Here is a 21012-nt window from a genome sequence, read left to right as displayed (position 1 = left end):
GGCTCAACAGGTCCCCTGCCAGGGAGACAGGAGGAGGGACGCCGGGCTGGGGGCGGGAGATTGTGTCCTTCCTCAGCCAGGCCTGGTCCATTCGGATTGAAGAGCTCCCGTGAAGGGGCGTGGACAGTTGGATCCCGAGTGCAAACCGGCCAGGGTGTGGTCCTGAAAGGTGTGCAAGTGTGTGCTTGTGAGGGGGAGGTGTTTGCTTTGGGGAGGGGACATTTAGCTGGTTAGCCCAGTGTGGACAAGTGCCAGATCTGACTCATAGGAAGCAATGTGCTTTTTCACAGTGTGCTTTTCACAGAAAAAGGGCCCTCATTCTGACCACAGACTGAACCTCAGTTTCTAATTACGGCACCTCAACGTAGACCATACCCCCTCCCTGGCCCTGCACACACCTCACTTGGTCATCTTACCACCTACAACCTCTGGTGAGACTGTGCTAAAGTCACCTGTCTCAGGAAACACAGGTCATTATTGTCACCTTCCTGTGCTTAGGGTTACAGTGAGGTCCACAGGTGAGAGGTAAAAGGGTGAAAACAGGAACGTTTCTTAGATCGTTTCTCTGCCAGGTTCCAAGCTGATTATCTCATATAAGTGGCATTATGTTGAGCCATGTGAAAAATAACAGTTCCATATGGTTCAGTCTAATACTATGTTCCCATCTCACAGATGAGAAAAGTAAGGTCCAGGACAGGTACATGTCTTGGTCAAGGTCACACACTAATAATCCTTGCAGCCATGATCTGAATCACGTCCATCTCCCCAGGTAGCTTGCAATACACAGGCCATGGACCCTGAGCGCCTGGGTCGCAGTCCTGATTCTACACTTACCATCTGCTTTGATTCTCGGTTTTCTCATCTGTAAAAGGGGGAAGGGGCTAATTTTGAGGATCAGATGAGACTGGGCTCGGGATGGGCTTTGTAAACAGGGACATGCCTGTCAGTATGAGAATGGTCATCATTTTTCTCCTTGGCAGGGATAGAGGCGGGGCTCGTCTCCCCAAGCCATTTTCTCTAGCCTCTGCTTGACCTGGGTGCCCAGGACCAGAGTTCAGATACCTTTCCATTAAGATTGTTCTCCCCTCAGCCCCTTGCCCCAACCCTCAAGCTGCCCTATATCTCAAGGTGGAGAATGGCCTTTTTCTAAAAGGTGGTCCACACTTGGAGCCAAGGTGAATTTTCCTGAATATGTGGTTTCCTTTCAAGCAGCTCTTTCCCTTTTGTGTGGCTGTCTGACCTGCCCAGGAGACTAGGGGGGTCCAGGCCAGCTGGCCAGGCAGTGTCCTGGGAATTCCCTGTAGCATGCAGAGCAGAGGAAGTGCTCAGACGCCGGGACACTGTCCCTGGGAGGAGGCACTCTTCCAGGACTGGCTGGCTTGTTTCCTCTTGCTCACACCCAGCCTGTCACACATTTAGAAACTTCAGGAATTTGGAGGAGAGCGTTGGCGTTGGACTTAGCTTTCCACCTGGGTCTAGCCGCTGTGGCTCAGAGCAGTTTCTCAGTGACCAGACCACCTCTGACTTCTCGCTTGCCCTTGTTTCACACCCTCCTTCTCTGCGGGTCACATTCTTCATCAGGTGTGGGCGCCACTGTGCCAGCTTCCCAGGCTCCTGCTCTGACCCCGCCAGCTGAACCTTGAGGCTCAGCCTGGCCTCTGTTATCTGCGGGGTTTTCCTCATCTCCCTTTGATGTTGGCTGGGTTTGGCTGCAGATGATAAGGAGAAACCTCTAGAATAGCAGCTGGCGGCCATGGCTGTTGCTTGGGTTCCCCTAAGACCTGCAGAATTCATTATGCTTCAGGAAAAGCTATTCCAGCACAGCCGGCCCAGGAGCATAATCATCACAGCTCTCCACTTCCAGGATCGCCAGAGCAGCTGCTCCAGGAATGGTGTTTACAGGTTTCCTAGGCACGTCAGCCCCTATTTTGTGGTTTGGAACTCAGCAGAGTAGCCCGCATGGGGTCTGGGTGTGGGGATGTATGTTGGATATGGTTTTTGTTACCGGCTGACTGAGTGATGAGAATGAATGGGGGAGTCTTTGTCTTTCTAGAGGGAAATAGAAACCTTACACATGCTTTCACAGAAATGCAAGGGATATGAACTATAACTGGTTGAAGATTTGTGTTTTGGACCCAGTTTTGAGTTTTGGAGCCAAAAGGGCGTTTTAAAATCCATCCAGCTACCCACCCGCCCATCTAACCATCTGTCCATCCATCCAGTGTTGTTTGAGCAGCTCCGATAGCACTGGAGATAGTGGTGAGTGATTCAATCTTAGCCCCTGTCCCAGGGGGACTCCTGCCTAGTGGAGTAGGTATCCAGGGACTCTAGGAAATCCTGGTCCCCAAATCAGAAGGAATTACCTCGATCTGCTGAACCCCAAATGCATATTCTAGTTTTTGGAAGAACCATGTATCAAAACCAGGCTGATTTTCTCAAACACTTGGGGAACCAGAAGCTACGGGAATGTTGGCCATTTCTAAAATACCAATCTGGGACATGAAAATATGTGCTACAGCAAACCGAATCCTTGGGTCCCTGTTTCACTCAGCTGGGGGAGAAGTTGCTGCTGGTGTCAGGCTCATGGGAACTGGAAGGCACTGAGGCCTGGGGTGAGCTAGGGTCAGGTGGGTTGGGGAGCCTCTGGGTACTGGGTCCCTGCAGGTTAATAAACTGACTTTGTGCCATACCCAATGGCAGGCACCCGGCAGTTTGAATCTTGAATTGGCCATTCACGTCCTGTGCGGCCTGAGCGAGTTTCTCACCTCCCTGATCCTCAGTTTTCTCACCTGTAAAATGGGGCTAATAAGGCCTCTCTTGCAGGGTTTGGGCAGATTAAGTGAGAAAACGAACATGAAGGTGCCTGGTACATTGTGGATGTTCAGCACGTGTTCATTTCATCCTGGTAAATACTTGGTTCTGACTCGGTCATTTTAGAAAACATTTAGGTTTGGATCTGGTTGGGAGAAAAATTGGTTTGAGGATACCAGTCGGTTAAAAAAAAAAAGTGCTTCCTGGGCTAGATTCTATTTGGGTCTTGGCAGATGAGCACAGCTAGTTCCAGCGTTTGGCACCTGGGTAGTTCTAACACAAGGCCTTGCTCTGCTGTGCTGCGATGGTAAAGGGTCTGAGAACGCTGCAGGCTGAGGACGCTCGGTTCAGCGGAGGTGGGACAGCCTCTCCCCCGGCTGGCAGGAGGAGCTGTGATATTTGCCGCAGGAGCCCGACGGGGCAGGAGAGCGGGGGCTGGCGTGGGCCCGGCCCAGGTCGCTGGCTGGCTGGCTGGGACATGTCACGGAGCCTGTTATTTCTTGGCTCTGTGGACTGGCAGCCCGAGAGCGGTGGTAATTATGTCTGCTGGTGGAGGACGACAGCACGAGCGGAACGTGACAGCATCCTCCAGGGAGGGGAAGCGCCAGGCGCGGATGCTGCCAGGAGACTCCTTTGCAGGGTGGTTGTTGTGGAAGGTCTGCGGCAGGCCTTGAGGCTGGGTCCCTGGTGGGTGGAGATGGTCTGTCTGAGGGCAGAGCTGAGCGGGGCCCTGGGCTCATTGCCCAGGAAGCTGATTCTCTGCAGAAGAACAGCACCTGGGCCTGATGGGGAAGCCCAGCCTGTGTCTTTCTTTGGTTCTTCCACAAGCAGAGCCATCCCAGGGCCTCTGATGGCACGGACAAGGCTACAGGACACTTCCTTGGAGGCACCTGGAGGCAAGGGAAGAGGCAAGGAGTGAAGGCAGAATGTCTAAGTTCTGCTCTGGGTCCCAACCCCCCATTTGTATGCCTTAGGGAGCCTACCTGGCCTCCATAGGCCTCGCTCAGTCTTCTCATCTGTAAAATAGGACAACAGTGTGTGAGAAGGTCATTGTGAGAACTATGAAATGCCACTGACCAAGTGCCCCTCAAGTTAGTTTCGTTTCCATCTCTTACCCTGTGTGTGTCCAGGATTAGAGAGGAGAAACAGGGCTGGGTGGGAGTGAAGTTGAGTGCCGGCCGAGGCCCTGCAGTCAGCAGAGGGTCGGAACTGGGGCTGATGGAGGAGGCCCACGAGGCAGCAGGAGTGCAGCCGCCCGGGACTGGCCGTCGGAGGCTCAGCCTTAACTCCCAGGGACCTAGCACAAGTTAGTTCACCTTCAGGGGGCCCAGTTTCCCCATCTGCAAAGGGGGTGTCAGTGGTTTCATCCTGCCCCTCCCTGGGGTCACTGTGAGGCCAGATGAGATGATGGCAGTGAGAATTCAGCTCCTGAAATGCATGGCACACACCTAAGGGACGTCTATTTGAGCAAGAGTCGGCCTGCCTTTGGTCTCGAACGGGCTGGCCCGCCTGGGGAAATGGAGATTCCCTTGCGGCCCTTTTCCTAAGGCCCTATGTTTGCTTCAGGGATGCTTGTCCAAAGACCCCTACTGCGTCCTGCAGGCAGTCATGAGCTGTTGGATGAGGGGGATGGAGAGGAGCATGTTTCTTTGGCTTTTCCCCTTCTGACCTGCGAGAGGCCTGGGGTGAACGTCCTTTGGTCTGGGGGAGGCTGCCACTGGGAGGACAGCCAGAGGGGCCAAGGCTGGGAGCCCGGACAACTGCTGAGCTGGGCCTGGGACTAAATGTGTGGATTAGACAAGAGCCCTGCGCCCCAGAGGTGGGAGGCCTGGGGGTGGGCCTGGAGGTTATGGCGGGGAGAAATCAGGGGAGAGTATCCTGCCATGATTCCAAGACTAGTAAGGAATATGGTGGTGAGAAGGATATTTAGTGTCTGTACGTTGTTTTAAGGGTCATAGGTGCCTGCATATCTGTCACTGCACTTGATCTGGAGGACTTCCTAGTGAGACCGTTTAAATGGTGGAAGAGAAAGTGTGTGGCTGGGACTAGTTCAGGGCAGGCAGCTGATGGAGCTGGGAGCACTGTGTGGCCTAAGGGAGGTGAGCCCAGGGAGGGCGAGCAGGACAGCTGGCGCGCCCTGAGGAGGGACTTGAAGCCTCAGGGTGTCTGAGGCCCTGTCCTCTGAGGCTTGCTCTGGCCCCTGAGCTGCACATGAATTCCTACCCTGTCACCAACCCCCAAGACTTCCTTCTTTCTGCCTCATTTCCCCCTCCACCCCACCCTGTTACCATGGTTGCGTACTTAGGTGTTGCCCAGCCAGCCCCGCAGCCCTGCCCCAAAGCCATAGCAACCGCTGGGCAAACTTCTGCTTTTGGCTCTCCTTTGGGGAACCACGCTTCCCTCTCGGCACAGGTGTCAAGTCCTGAGGACCCCTGAGAAGATGCTCCCTGCTGTCTGCTGACTGGGGAAGCTCGGTCCCCAGGCCCCGAGATGCTGCTGTCATCCTCTCCTCCATTCCTGTTCTTTGACCTCCTGCACGCCCAGTGCTGGAAATCCACCCCTCCCTCACACCGGGCACAAGTTCAGAGATACTGTTCTCTTAAAGGTCAAAGTCTAGGACGACAGGAGGCAGTTTCCACACCAGGCCCGGAAATCTCTCTCGTGTGTTACTTGTTCTACAGACGAGGACCGGGGAGAGCGCTGTGTGTGAGCCTGTGCTAGGGCTGGGAGTCTAGAGTCGAGCGAGACACGTCACTGTCCAAGAACTGGTGAACCCGTTGGGCTTCGGGGGGCCAGAGTATGTCCCCGGTGTTGGGAGAGGACGATGGGAACCCTCCCTCGCCTGGCGAGATAAGTCAGAGACAGCACTGAAGGGACAGATTCCTGGCTTCACAGAGGAGCCAGAAGGCATCCAAGTTGACAGGGAATGAAGACAGGCCAGGGTGGGGACAGGGAGCTGCAGGGCGTCCAGTGTGGCCAGGGGAGGACTTGGGAGCTGGTGAGGAGGAGAAGCTAGCCACGAGGGCAGGGCCTCATGGTCAAGAGGCTGGTTTTGCAGCCACAGAAAGGAGTTTAGACATTATCCTGGGCAGTCTGGGAGGGGGTTGGGAGTTGGGGTCTGGCAGGGGCTACACATCGAGGACAGGCCAACCCATGCTGAGGCCTGTGGTGACAGCTTGCTGCTCACCAGCCCCTGAATGAGACTGGTCTGCATGGGCGGGTCTCCAGATCCTGCATGTGCCCAGCCAAGCTTCTGCCCACACCCCACAGGAAAGCCACCCCTGCAGGCTGCCTGCCCCGGTTTCCATCAGGACCTTCTCCTACCAGAATTCTGGGTCAGATTTCGCTCAGTCTACGCCTTGTGTACTGCTGCCGTAGGTGTCAGTAACCTCCCTGGCCCATGCCCCCATTGCTGCCAGTGGAGGCACCTCTCCAGGCGCTACCCTGGGCATGGGGAGCTGGGGAGTTGCTGGAGGTGGAGGAGTGGGGAGGTACATGGCCAGGCGCAGAGCCAGTTTTGTGTCCCCATTCAGCTCAGTGAAATAGCTCCTGCCATGCCTCTCCTTAGAATCTCTTCTCTCTTCCTGTTGGTGCCTGTGTGGGTGGATTTCACCAGGAAGGAGGGGGATTTCTCTGGCACTTTCCTTCTCCACTCCTCTTCCTTAACCCTTTGGAGTTCCTAGCCGACTCTTGTTTACCATTCTGGCACCAGTGCTCAGCATTTCTGGGGATCTCCTGGCATCCCCAGGCCCCTCTCCTGGGGCTGGTCCATGTCCGTGGGGGTGGTGGGCAGCCCTGGCCTATTGTGGCTGGAGAGGCAGCTGTCAGGACATGCCTGGCCACTGCCGCCTTACTGCCTGAAATGCCCCCATGGGTGAGTCACTTCCTTGGGTCTTAGGCATTCTGGCTTCCAGAAGCTTCTGTGGAAATGCGCTTCAGGCTCGCACGCAGGACACATCCAGAGCTTACAGTGAAGGCCACTGGGCTCCTGCCTCTGCAGCTACTTGCCCTTGGAAACCTCTTCTCCTGACCTGGAGGAGGGGTAGTAGTCCTGTCCAGAGGGGAGATGAGAAAACCATCTGTAGACGGAAAGGATTGTCTGGATCTGACCAGTGAGATGTGGGATTACAGGGCCAGCACTCCATTTTACTCTCGGGAAGGCCGAGTTCTTGGCTCTGAGGTCCTGTGTGGGGAAGTAGAAGAAGGCGAGTCCCAACACATGGAGAGGTTCAGACCCCACTACACAGGGAGGAGGATGCTGGGAAGAGACCCCTTTGGCAGAGGGGAGATGAGATGGGAGAGGAGAGGATGCTGGAGCAGCCAGCAGGAGCATCTGGCCAGAACCCAGCTTTGCTTCATCTCAGGCACAGCCCTGAGAGAGTGTGTGGGTGAGGGGGAGATGGGGGTCCCAGTGCATCCCCAACCCCGTCCCTGCCCTGTTACTGCTCAGCTCAGAGCCCCCTGTGTCCTGACTCCTGGTCAGCTACTCCCAAGCCTGAGCTCTGTCCCCAGGGTATGAGTGTACAGGGGTGGGGGCGGGGACTAGGACTGCATGGTACAGGCCACGGAACGAGAGGGTCCCAAATCCCTGAGGGTGAGATTCCAGGCTTGGTGGTACAGAGCTCCCCGCTTCAGATTGCACAGAATCGCCTCTCCTGAAGCACGGTTTCCCTCGCCCCTCCCCTTCCTGAGCAGCCACCTGGCAACTCTGAGCTACTGAACTCCCGGATGCTGGACGCCGAGCACAGAGGCCTCCAGTGTTGGGAGATTCCTTGGGGAGGACAGAGAGGAGAGTTCTGTGACTGGAGTGAGTCAAGGATAGGGTCTGGGCTGGACACAGGGGTGATGGGAAGGAGATATGGGGGGTCCTCATCAGAGGGACTTGGGGGACCCGCAGAGGAAAAGAAGAGGGCACCGAGGGGCCACAGCCTGAGCTCCCCTCCCATGAGTCAAGCCCCTGATCTCTTTTGTGAGTGGACAGTCACAAACACACAAGGAGCGGTTCCACAAAACAGCTGGCCAGTATTCCTCAAAAACACCGCTGTCCTGACAGAGGCTGAGGGCCTCTGCTGGATGAAAGAAGACTAAAGAGACATGGCACCTGGATGCAAGGCATGATCCTGGATTGGATCCCGGGATGAGAAAAAGTAAACTACTAGAAAGGCCATCAGTGGGACAGGTGGCAGAATCTGAATATGAACTGGTGTTAGGTGACAGTAATAGTGTTACAGTCACTGAATTTGGCATTTCTGTTGTGGTTATGAAAAGAATGTCCTCTGGTATTTAGGGGTGAAGGGTCATGTTGCCCTGACATTATTATTATTATTATATATTGTAGAGAGACAAAGCAGATGTGATAAATGTTAACAATTGGGTGTACTGCTGTGGTCCTATTGCAACGTTCCTGCGGGTTTGAAATTTTGCAGAATAAAATATTGACCACCTGGAGCTTGAGTCCTTACCACTGCTCGCTTACTGCAAGCTGAGCTAAGGGTGGAGGGTTTTCTTTCTTGAGAAGGTGTTTGTAGGGATGGGAAAGGCTCTGGCTGTCTCTGGGAGTGTGGATCAGCAGCGGAAGGGTGACACTTGCTGGGCCTGCAAGGCAGGGGCACTGTGGGCACAGACACCTGCTTATTTCTGTCCTCACTCTTTCCCAAACCACGTCCCCCACAGGCTACTCGGGATGTGGTGCTGAGCCGGGCGCCGGAGCAGGCAGAGGACCGGGCAGTGAGCCTGCAGAACGCAGCGGCCATCTACGACCTCCTGAGCATCACGCTGGGCAGGAGGGGGCAGTACGTCATGCTCTCTGAGGTACGTCCGGCCCACCCACCCAGGAGTCTGGTGGCGCACAGAGGAAATCAGATGGAGCCACCAGTTGTCCTCACTGTCCCATCCCTGCCTCTACCTGGGGGTTGAGCCCATTTCCTGGGAGGCTGGCCTTGGGACTGCTCCACCTCCAGTGCTGCCCTTCACTGGCAGGGCATTTTCTGGTTTTACTAATATTTTTATGTGTTTTTCTTTTGAAAGAACACATGGCATTGTATAGAGAAGCACAAGAGGAAAATTACCCACCCTCAGTTTCTCCCAGGGATAACACTGGCGTTTTGTGACTGCCTCTTCTGGCAGGGTTCTGAGCTGGGTGTATGTTGGGAGCTGGGACCCCTCCCGCCCGGCCGACAGACACCCCCGTTTCTATTGGGCCAACCCTGCTGGGGCAACGCCTTGTGGGCTGTGCCTGGGGGTGTGCCTCTCTGACTGGGGGGACCACGGGTCCTGAGCTGCCCCTCTCTCCTGCCCCCTGCCACAGTGCACGTGGGCACACACATTTGGGGCCCTTGTGATGGGATTTGGGCCTCTTGGCAGTACATGCTCTTTCCATGTGTTTAGGAGGGCTCCTGAGGGGAGGGACAGTGACATCTGCCGAGCCCCTGCTCGCACCAGACACCATGCACGGTGCTATCTCAGAGGAGACCTTCCTTAACGTGGGAGGGATAAGCAGTGATCTCTCACGTTTACCAATGAGAAAGGTGAGGCCCAGAGAGGAGGTTTTTGCCCGAGATGGCACAGGAAGTGCTGCTGAGCCAGCGCGTGAACCCACGCCACTGAGCTCTGAAGGTGCGTGCCATCTGGTCCCTCCCCTCTGTTCCCAACCCTGCCTGACCATGGCCACAGAGTGACTCCTGGCCACACATGCGGGGTTGCCCAGGACTGGACAGGCTGTGGGGCAGGTGATGTCCTCAGTGGTGGTGGAGAACAAGAGAACAAAGAAAAGCCTCTAGGTTTGGGCGGCATCCTCTCCGTGGGCCCTGCCGTCAGCCTCATCTGCCACTTACAGGCCCTGTGACTTTGGCAAGTCATTCAGCCTCAGCCTCTTCATCTGAGAAATGGGGCTGATGAGAAAATACACCTCAAGGGGTCATTGAGAGGAGTAAATGAGTTAATACATGTAAAAAGGTGAGAACAGGGCCTTGCACAATAAGGATGAATGTCACTGCTATTCTTTTTATTGGATGTCCACACTTTGAAAGCACGTTCGAAAATCTCATTTCATTCGCTTTTCACCATCACCCGTGAGATCACTCACATGTTATGGAGGTGGGAATCCAGGGCCAGAGAGGGTGGGATACTTGCACAGGGTCACACAGCATGCCATTGGCAGGGACATGTTAGCCCTGGAGTTTTCTGACGGGAACCAAGTAGTCTGGGCCTCCTACAGCCTCCTGTGCAAAGTGACTTGGGCAGTGGTTACCCTGGAAGGGGCTGGGCTGGGCTGGGGGTGGGAAGACCAGGGTGGGACCCCTGGCGGGGAAGTGCTGACCACCTCCCTCTCCTCAGTGCCTGGAGCGAGCCATGAAGTTTGCGTTCGGAGAATTCCACCTTTGGTACCAAGTGGCCCTCTCCATGGTGGCGTGTGGGAAGGTAAGGCCCTGGGTGTGCTGGGGGTTGCACACCCACCCTCAGGGGGCTCTGCTCTCCTCTAATCCCTCTGGAGGTGAGGGGAGGGCGGGGGGATTGGTTCAGAAATGTTGCCCAGCAGCTGATTTTCACCTCCAGGACAGTAAGGGCACAAGAGGATCACGCACAGACCCCTGTGTGAATCCAGCATCCATGTGTGAGTTACGAGTGTGCCAGTGTGCAAGGGTGATGAGCCTTTTCTGAGTATGTGTGCGCACATGGGGCCTTGTAGCGTTTCTCTGGGTGAATTACACGAGACAGGGATGGGACGTGGGTTCCAGGCGAGAACACTGTTTCCGCTGGGCTGTAGCTCGCGTCCTGCCTACCGAGTGTGGTATCAGGAAGGGACCTGCCGTGAGTCCGGAGGAAGGGGTTGGGGGTAGCGGAGCAGCAGCTCCCCCAGGGGAGTTTGGAGGAACAACTGCGTGGTGGACGCGGTGGTGGGCTCGGGCAGGAGAGACTCCACGCAGAGCGGGGGCTGACCTTATCCCGGGTCGCCAGACTGCATCTGCTTCCACCCACCAAGCCCTGTCCAAGCACCCCCTGGTTTTTCCTCAGATGAGAATTACACTTACATAAGCCTCTATTTTAAGCGTTGGCATGAAAGGAAACCCTTTCCGGAGCTGGGTGCCGAGGGTGTTGAGGCTGAGAATGCCATGAATGCAGGAAATAAGGTGGCATGAGTTTGCAGATCGTTCCAAGAGCTGTAAACACCCAGAGCCCTTTCGTGGGGCTGAGGGAATTCCTCCCCCGCCCCCCGCCCATCTGTACCACCTGCCATTTCTGGTCTCTCCGCGGAGGGCCCTCATAGGCTTGCTGGAGCCTCCTCCAGGAATGGAGAGCATGCTGGCCCATCCTAAGGGGGGGGGGGGGGAGCGGGGCGGCCAGGGAGGGAGAGCAGGTGCTGCAGCCTGGCAGGTGGGAAGGGCCAAGGGGAGTACAGCCAAGACTCAAGTGAGGAGCCTTCCTGACCCCTCGGCCTGCAGAGCATTTGTCTTCCCAAACCTCTTCCCCCTCTCCCATCACATTGCCCACCTCCCGGAGCATCCTGGAGCATCCTGAAATTCTGATATGGTGAACCCTGGCTCTGTGCTCAGCAGTCCTGTCAAGGCTCAGGGAGAGTTCAAAACAGAGATAAGGTGAGGCCAGGGGAGGGGAGAGGGTGGGGCTGGAGCTTCCATAGAGCCCAGGCAGACAGCTCACAGTGGCATGTGACAGCTTCTTCCTGCCTCCTGGAAACGGAGAAAGTGCCTCTAGTCTAGTAACAGTGAGCTTGGACCAGGAGGAGAGGCCCAGAGCCAGGGCAGCGACTTCCCCACTTCTGTGGGTTGTGGACCTTTTGAGGAGATGAGGAAAGCTGGGGACCCCTCCTCAGAAGAATGCATCACACATGGAAGTTAGCTTTAGTTTCTAGGAATGCTCCTGGAAGTCCCCCAGTCTCAGGAGAAGGGGTCCCGTTAGCTTGGGGTGGGGGGGCGTCCGCCTCCTTACTGAGAAGTAGCCAGGCTCAGAGAGGTCCAGATACAGCCTGGCACATCCTAGGATCCGGGGAGCTGGCATTCCAGCTTAACACCTTCACAGATGAGCGAGGAGGGCACAAGAATGGACTTACAGGCAGGGCGATATGTGAGTTCTTCACACATGAGGCCCCATAGGCTGGAGACACTGGGTTGTACCCACCCCTGCATTCAGTGCCGGAGGTTGTTCTGGAAGCTCATTGTCCACTTCCCTCGGGAACCCTGCGCACCACGTCAGTCTGCATGGTTGGCCCACTCAGCCCTCGGAAGAGGGGCCAGACGTCACCTTTGCCAAGAGCCTAAGGTGGGAATCAGGGTTCTGTACCTGTGATTGTGCCCAAGGGGTCTTCCAGGAGGTGAGGCTGGGCCGTATAAATATATCCGGTACCTCAGCCTGCAGGAAGTCCCACGGCATGATTTAGGGCGCTTTTTCTCTTGGTCTCCCGGCAGACAGGCGGATTGGCTGTGTTGCTAGGTAACCAGCACGACAAAAAAAAAGAGCCGGCTGCTCCAACAGCGGAGTCCTCAGATGGCTCCTTAAATAGCAGCGTTTTGTGGTCTGTGTGGGGGTGGGACGTAGAGGGTCAGGGTTAGAGAAGCCTGTATTTCGAGGATGCAAAGGTCAGCCACCCAGGGAAGGAGGCCAAGGAGAGGCGCGAGGCTTGCTGGGATGTGTGGACGGAGGGGCCGTGGTGGGGGCGCTGGGAGTGGCATTCACAGGAGAGGGTCTCAGGAGGAGTTGGGGGGGTCGGCAGCTCCTTGCAGCCCCTCATGCAGCCTCCCTCGCTGCAGCTCACGTGGGCACCCAGTGCAGTCTCCCGGAGCGGGTGGCCTGCTGACACCCTCCAGGACTTGGTCTCACACCCTCTAGTTTCCTGAAGGCTGTGGGGGAGGGTGGCGTCTGTCTTTTCTCCTCAGCCTTTCTGTGGCACCTGATAGGCTCCAGCCACCGCTGCTTCCCCTTCCCGCAGTGGCCCCACAACCTATAGCCCAGCACTGGGCACGGAGCAGGCCCTGGCTAAGAGCCCCGGAATTGGCCTGAAAGTCTGAGTCGGAGCCCAGGGAAGTCTGTCACAGCTGGGTGGAGAAAATCTCTTCCTTAGCTGGCAGAGAAAGGAGGGGTAGCTAGAGAGAGGCAGGGGGCCCAGAGTGGACACAGACCAGTGGGGTCCCAGGTCTGCGTCTTCTGGTCCCTCGCACCGTGCTGTGTGCTGTCTTCCCGAGCCCCCATTTCCGCAGTAGTACCACCGGAGTGCTGGGGAGGGTGCGAGGTCATTACTGGTGGGGAGCTCGGCCACAGTAGGGCCTGGCCTGTGGGAATCCTCGTGGTTACACCCACACGCCCCTGCCTATCTGGAGGTCACACGGGGATGGAAGTGTGCGTGCTGGTGGAAAAGCACTGGACTCAGTCAGAAGGTTCCAGCCCTGAGTGTGTCTGTGTGTATGTGTGTGTGTATCAGGGAGACAGAGGCCTCCTCTCTGACCTAGGTAGTCACCACAGAGGCAGGATAAGGCAGTGGTTACGAGCCTGGAGCCTAACTGTTCAAACGCCAGCTGAGTGGCCTATGGACAGTGTGGCTTTGAACAGGCTACTTTACTTCTCTGCGTTTCAGTTTCTTTCTCTTTCAATAGAGACATAGCGCCTACCTTATAGGAAAGCTGTAAAAATTAAATGATTTAATATTTATAAAGCACTTAAAATGGCAGACTTTCTGTAAAGGGCCAGGTAGTAGACATTTTTGACTTTGCAGGGCAAAGAGTCTCTGGGAACTACTCCACACTGCCTTTGCGTCGTGAAAGCAGCCATAGGCGATACTAGCATGAATGGGTGTGGCTGAGTTCTAATAAAATTTTATTTACAAAAGCAGGCAGAGGGCCGGACTTGGCCTGTGGGCTGTGTTTTGCTGACCTCTGACGTACACCAATGCCTGGAGCATAGTATGATCTGGATAAGTGTTAGCTGGTGTTCTTCTTATTGTTAGTGGTAATGTCCCTGCCTGGCTCTGGATGCTCTCCCATACTGGCCCTCCCTCCACACTTGGCCATCCTCAGCTGGTCCAGTCTGGCCCCGTCTCCGTGGCTGAAGCCCTGAAGCCTTAGGGCGTCCCCAGATTCTTGTCTGGAGACTCTGCCAGCTTAGCTTCTCTCCTCTTCCCTCTCTGCCAGCCTTTCTGCGTCTGCCTACCCCCTGCCACTAGCCCAGCCTCCTCCACATGGTCTCCATGTGATTTGGGCCGTGTCTTGTCACCTGTAAACTAAAGGTGTTGACTCAGAAGTTTGGAAAGTCCCTTCTACCTCTAAGATTTCTGTGGTTCGCCTTTGAATTCCCTTTGAAGAGCTTCCATCTGTTGTTACCTTAGCTGTTGTCACATCACCTCTGGGCAAGGGTCACAGCCTCCATTCTCCAGACGAGGAAACTGAGGCCCGGGAGGGACTTGCCTGCCAGCACCACCTGGGCTCCTGCTGCTAGGCCCTCTTCCTGGATCTTGGGAGGGAAGGAGTGCAGAGCAAGGACTGGCTGTTACGGAGCTCCCCCAATTGTAGGCACCAGGCGCCCAGTCTGTCACGACCCAGGGCTGCGAGTAATGGTGTTGCCTTTCTTTCTTCCGCAGTCAGCCTACGCCGTGTCGCTGCTGCGGGAGTGCATGAAGCTGCGGCCCTCAGACCCCACTGTGCCCCTGATGGCTGCCAAGGTCTGCATCGGGTCCCTGCACTGGGTGAGTGAGCTGCAGGAGGAGAGGCGGGCAGGGCCCAGGTCCTGCTGGCTTCCTGCAGGAGGGTGGTGGCAGGGGGCATGAGCTGGGGGTGTGCATGTCTTGCTTTGTATGTGAGGGTGCGTGCAGTGTGTATAGGGTAGGGGAGCATGGGAAGCTGTGTGGAGAAAGGCTTCTGAGAAAACTCCAGTCTCTGTCTCCAACAGCATGTCCCCAACCCAGGCTGCTGTTGGGTTTGTGATTCTGCCTTGAAATGTGGTCTCCAGGGAGCCAAATGTGGAGTCAAACATAGAAGTGTCCCCACCTGCCCAGCAGTGGGGTAGTAGGCAAGACCTCGGAGTTACCTGGGCCAATCCATTGTTCTGGGGGCTTCAGACTCCCTAACATCCAATACATGAGGGCCTGCAAGGTGCCATTCTGACTGGTCAGAACCAGCTCTCAGCAGAATGGGAAGGTGGCCTCTTCTGCCAGCCCCCTCCTTCCTCTGGGCTCTAGCCCCCAGGTCCCTGCCTTGGGCCCAGCAGAGGCAGCTGACCTGTTAGGAGAAAAGCGCAAGGTGTGCCCTGTCCACAGCCATGGCTTTACTGCAGGCTCCTGAAGCGCTGGAGATGAACAGCATGGAGTGGCAAAAGAGCACTGGGCTGGGAGCCCAGACCCCCAGGCCTTGCCTTGGTACCTCCCTCCCCCCGGCTCCGCTGGGCTGCTGCTCCAGGCCTGGGGGCGGCTCTCGTGGAGGGGCCTCTGCATGGGTTCTCCTCTCACTGGGAGCCCACTTCCTGACAGCCTGGCTTCTGCAGGTCCACATCAGCCTCCTGATGTCAGGGGTGGTCCTATTTCCACTCTCTTGAGCAGCACAGAACAGTGCATCCTCTCTCCCACGAGTTGGCTGTCAGCCCCACCCATATCGCCTCTCTTCGGGCTAAATAGGCCCAGTTCCTTCATGTGGCCTCTGGGCCCAGCATCTCCCAAAGAGGAAGCTTCTGCCATACACCATCCTCCCCTTCCTGTTGTCCTGACACCCCTGCCTACCCCTGCGGTTGTGTGTCCAGCTTGTTCCAAGGCAGCAGGTGCCAGGCACCAGGTGCATACAGCAGGCGCTTCAGAATTAGCAGCCTCTCCAGCTCCTCCAGCCGCTCCCCCCTCCTTGAGTGTCCAGCCCTGGGAAGGGAGACCCTGTATTCTAACCCTTCCCACCAGCTCTCTCAAGGACCCCCTCCTGGGTCCCTGCCTCAGCGCCCCCGTGGGCCTCGTCCCCTCTGCTGCAGAGAGGACTGACTCCTCAGCAGGAGGAGGGTAGGGAAACAGCACCTTCCCCTCTGACTTGCTGGTCCTCAGAACCCCATGTCTGCAGTGCCCGCATGGCTGCTGGCCCCAGGCTTTGTGCAATGTTCTATAAGACTGATCTCTAACACGCTCTAGGCATTTGGAAGAGGCAGTGTGATGAGGGGGGTAGGAGTTTCACTGCCCGCCCCCCTGTGTGGCTTTGAGTGAGGTACATAATCTTGCTGTGCCTCGGTTTCCTCATTTGTAAAGTAGAAATAATAGTAGTCTCTTTTTCATATGTGTATAAATGATACAAAATATGAGAAGGGCTGGACGGGTCAAGGAGGCTTCCTGGAGGAGGAGGCCTTGGACTAGGCTTGTAAGTCTGGGAAGGATCCCAGTGGGCCAGCAGCAGGCCCTTCTGTCAGCTTGCTTTCCTCAGCCCAGGATTAGCAGGATAACTTCTTGTTCCCCAAGTGTTTTTAGGGAGACTGTTAGCATCTTGCACCCTAGAGGGTACCTTTGGGATGTGGGTGGGACGTGGGTACTGGCAGAGAGGAGACACCCAGGCTGAGCACATGCAAGAGAGGGTGGTATGAGCCAGAGGATGCAGAGAGGGTGGGCTCACCACCCCCCAGCTCACACCACTCTGTGTTCCCGGGGCTCCTGAGAGGGACCTCAAGCCCATCACTAAGATGAAGCCCCAAATATCCACCTCGCCAAGGGTAAGGCAGGGGAGGGCGTCTGTGCTTCCAATGGCCGCCGGCTCTGTGACGGCTGTGGGTCCACCCAGCCAACGGCTGCCCTCGCCAAGAAGCCCTAAATTTAGGTCTGCGCGCCATGGAGGAGCTGTTTCCCTCAGCAGCATAATTACAGTAATTCTGCACATTCAGATTACATGGTAATAAAATTAGGATCAAATCAGTCCAAATTGAAATCAGAGGAGTTAGGAGCAAAGTAATCAATGACAACGTAAATAGAAAAGCCCGAAAGGAAACTTAAACACGCAGACTTGTCATCCGAATCGGGGAGAAGGGGGAGCTGTTTAAGCTCAGCTGGGAAGCATACTTGGGTTTGGCGGCTGCTGGGAGCCAAGGTTTAAATTGGGTACAGGCTAGAGTGAGGTCCCGCAGGAGGGCCATGGGGTGGGCTCCTGGCAGCCTTCCCTGACCAGGAACCTCGCCCTCTGCGTCTCCCTAAAGCCCCGTTTCCACCTGCCTTGGACGCGCAGCACATTGCATTGTATTTCTTGTTGTATGTGTATTTCTTGAAGGCAGGAGCGCTCTCTTCCTTCTTGAAACCCCAGCACAGTTTTAATGCCTGGTGCTGATTGGGTAGGTCTGCTTGCCAATGAGCACAATCCCTCGGCAATGAATACTGCCTTATATGGTACTTGTCTTCCCAACTAGACGGGGAGCTTCTTCACTTACCATGTCTTGCACCCTGAGCCCCTCTCCCCCACAAAGAACCCTGCACACAGTAGGTGTTTGTCCATATCTTATAGAATGGCGCCAGCCCCAGCTGGCTGGAAGGGATGGGTGTGGGAGGCCTGCATCTGGTTCGGTGGTTCTCTCTGGCTCCCTGGGTTGGCGCTGGGCCGAGAACAGGCTGTGGGTAGCCAAGGGCAGCCTGTTCTCCAAGGAAGCCAGGCACTCTCTGTTCTCAAGGCCACAAGCATGAAGAATGGGTCTGACTGTGGCGGGCAGGGGGGTGCTAGTGCTTGGGACAGGCACAGATCCCAAAAGGCGTCTGATGCCACCTCCGTCTCCTGCCTTCATAGCTCTTGGCTCACGTCAGCCTCCAGCAGCCCAGCCATTGCCCAGCCAAGCCCAGGAGCAGGGGACAGAAATCTGGGGGTGGACGATTTGGCCCAGGTTGTAGGAAGGGAGGCTGAAACTAGGACATTTGAAAAACGAGTTGTGCTGGGTGAAACAGAACTAGGTGGCCTCGTGCCAGAGGTGGAGCACCTGCTGTCCCTACATCCTGTCCTCGTGCCCAGAGCCAGTGTGGGATGCCCCAGGCTGGGTCTGAGTCTGAAAGCAAGGTTGTCCCTGGGTGAGAGTAAGTAGGGAGGGGCTGGACAAAGGGACCTGCAGGGTCACGTCCTGGCTGACATGGAGTTTGCAGCGGGTGGGAGAACACTGGCCCCCAGCCTAGCCTGAAGCTCCTCTACATGGGGAGGGTGTCCCAGGCTCTGACCCATGACGGCAGTGTGTGGTAGCTTCCTGCCTCCACCTGGCCAGCACCTTGCCAGGGTCCCCAACCAGTTATTTAGGGCAGGAGGAAAAGGAGATGTAAATTTTTTTTTTTTTTTGAGGAAGATTAGCCCTGAGCTAACATCTGCTGCCAATCCTCCTCTTTTTGCTGAGGAAGACTGGCCCTGAGCTAACATCTGTGCCCATTTTCCTCTACTTTATATGTGGGACACCAGCCACAGCATGGCTTGCCAAGTGGTGCCATGTCTGCACCCAGGATCTGAACTGGCAAACCCTGGGCCACTGAAGCAGAACTTAACCACTGCGCCACAAGGCCAGCCCCAGAGATGTAAATATTTTTTGATATCCCTCCAAACACAATTATTTAAAATTCATTTAACTAAAAAAGTTGAACCTCTCCTAGGATAAGAGATGGGGGTGTGCACGTGCGCTGTGTGTCACACACAGAGGAGAGGAGGTTGGGAAATGGAAATGCTGTCTTGGCCTCTTCCCGTGAGGGGGGTAGTAGGAAGAGAGCAGGCTTTGGAGGCAGAGAGGACAGGGTTCAAATCTTGGCCTACGCACTTAGCAGCCGGGTGACTTTGGGAGAGTAATTTACCCTCTGTGCCTCATCTGTAACCTGGAAACAATCAGATCTCCTGTTACGGGTGGCTGCAAACACCAGAGCTGAGGAGTGTCCCTGCTTAGCATTTTGTAGGTACCTGGTAGATGGCAGGTGTCCCTGTGACAGCCATTTCAAAATAGCATGCTCTCAGAAAGGATGTGCTTTGTGTTTTTGCCTTCATTTTTCAGATTCGGGGGTAGGCAGATGGATTAAGTATTTATGAGGCAAGGAAGAAAGAATGCCAGCTGTCCTGCCACTAGCTTGTGGAAATTAGGAAAAGTGCTACCAGGAGAAAAAAAAGTTCCTTCTCAGTAGAGCAGATAAGAGGTCCTGGGCCCTGTGGGAAGGGACTCAGGAGAAACTGGAGACGCTCTTTAAACAGAGCTCTGGGTTCAGAAAGGACCTTTCTCTGGTTCCCAGGCAGGGAGGAAGAGGTGAAGGTTCCAGGGGGACAACCTCTTTGGCCCACTGCAAGATGAATGAGACAGCCCTTGAAGTGGAAGGCAGCCCGAGCTGAGCAAAGTGTGCAGGCCAGAAGCCTGTCTATGTGGGAACCAAATTAGGAAAACTGGAGAGATGCAGGAACTTGTAAGGTCACGGGAACACTGTCCTTACTCATGGACAGCAAAAGCAAAGGGTCGAAACTGTATACCCTTCAATGCACCCTTTTCCCAAAGGGTCAAAAAGGGGAAAAATGAAGAACCAGAGACAGCAGCTGTGAATCAGGCAGCTTAGAAAGCTCCAGAGGTGGACTCAGGAGATGTGGGTCGGAAACTCAGTTCTGCCACTTACTAGCCAGGTGACCTTGGATAGGTCCCAAGTTTCCCTGTGCCTCAGACCGTTCAGCTGTGAAACACTTACTCCATCAGGGGGCTGCAGGGCCGTGAAAGGTCAGTTGGGCATATATCGCTCTAGAATTGCAAGGGAGGGAGAGAGAGGGGCTCTCCGTCTGAATTTTGTGCCAGTTAACATGGCTGCCATAGGTGAGGGAGGTGTTCAAAGCAGTGTCTCCCTGGGAGGGGAACAGTTGAGAAGAGCTTTGAAAACCCCTCACCCCAGAAGTATTTTGATGAGCAAGGAGGGCCTCCTGCTGCAACCTGAGCTAGTCTTACAGAAGCAGCAGCCACAGCTACAGAGCCACCAACTGTTGACTTTTGAGGCCACAGGAGGAAGTGTCTGGGGACTGGAAAGGGCAAATGAGGTGGCAGGCAGGGAGAAGATGTCTAGGGTGCTCATAGATGGGCAGGCTCTGGGCTGCTCAGCCAACCATTTGGTTTCCAGATTGCGAGTAAGCCCCGTCACTGGGTTGTAAAATGGAACTCTTAAAAAAAAAAAATGAAATTGACGATCAGGGATTAGGTTGGAAAATATCCGAGAGTGTTCCCCATGGTGGGGGTGCGCGTTGTGACAAGGGCGCTTTAGTGGTTCCCTGTATGTGTGTCCTGGACCATGGGTCGGGGTCAGAGAGTTGGACCAACTCGGCATGGTGGCCTGCATGGTTGTCCTTGAGTAGATTCACTCCTTTTCTGTAACTAAGGCTCAGGCCAGAGACAAAAGGCAGGTAATAGTGTCCCCTCTGGATTCCAAGAAGGTCTTTGATGCCACTTCTTAATTTGTCATTGAGGTCATGTAGCTACGGGAGAGGGACTCACATGGCACTTATCACACCTGTTAGGCTGAGATTTAAAAACATTCTGGAAAATTAAACTAATTACAGGTATAAAATTGCAACTAGTAATAATAATAGTTTACATTTATTCAGACACCACTCTGAGCATTCACCATGTCTTCCTCTCATTCGGTCCTCCCAGCAGCCCTATGAGGCAGACACTTGTTATACCCATTTTACAGAGGAGGGAACTGAGGCACAGCAAAGTGGAGTGACGTGCCCAAGGTCACAGTTACTAAGTAGCCAAACCAGGATTTGAGACTAGGAAATCTGGCCCCAGAAGTTGTGTTCTTAGCTACTAGGCTGCCCTGCTCTGTGTGGAGAGCTTATTCATGGGTGTGGAGCTGAGTCTGGACTTGGTGGGATTATAGTCCTTTAGACCCAAGGTGGCAAAGCTACATTCCCAAGGGCTTTAGGATTCCCACTCTTGTCTTGGATGAAGGGGAACTGTGCATTATATATATAGTGTTTTCTTGCTTTTTTTTTTTTTTGGAGGAAGATTAGCCCTGAGCTAACATCCGCTGCCAATCCTCCTCTTTTTTTTTTTTTGCTAAGGAAGACTGGCCCTGAGCTAACATCCATGCCCATCTGCCTCTACTTTATATGTGGGATGCCTGCCACAGCATGGCTTGCCAAGCAGTGCCATGTCTGCACCTGGGATCCGAACTGGTGAACCCTGGGCTGCTGAAGCAAAACATGCGAACTTAACCGCTGCGCCACTGGGCCAGCCCCTTTAATATATATATTTTTTTGTTTTAAAAAT

General features: G+C 55.1%; 1 protein-coding gene across 4 annotated transcripts in view; it reads left to right on the top strand.

Annotated features, from left to right (window-relative positions):
• Positions 1–21012, top strand: part of TTC7A (tetratricopeptide repeat domain 7A) — a 121028-nt gene that overhangs the window by 49085 nt on the left and 50931 nt on the right. For all 4 annotated transcript variants that reach the window (XM_014833136.3, XM_044772371.2, XM_070512142.1 and 1 more), the window contains 3 exons: positions 8485–8622; positions 10147–10230; positions 14396–14500. In XM_014833136.3, the coding sequence (XP_014688622.1) occupies positions 8485–8622; positions 10147–10230; positions 14396–14500 (327 nt within the window). The remainder of the gene's footprint in view (positions 1–8484; positions 8623–10146; positions 10231–14395; positions 14501–21012) is intronic.

This window comes from Equus asinus, chromosome 6 (genome assembly GCF_041296235.1).
Source record: "Equus asinus isolate D_3611 breed Donkey chromosome 6, EquAss-T2T_v2, whole genome shotgun sequence".
Classification (NCBI taxonomy): Eukaryota; Metazoa; Chordata; class Mammalia; order Perissodactyla; family Equidae; genus Equus; species Equus asinus.
The sequence above is the reverse complement of the archived record's forward strand: the minus strand, read 5'-3'. Positions and strand labels throughout refer to the sequence as shown.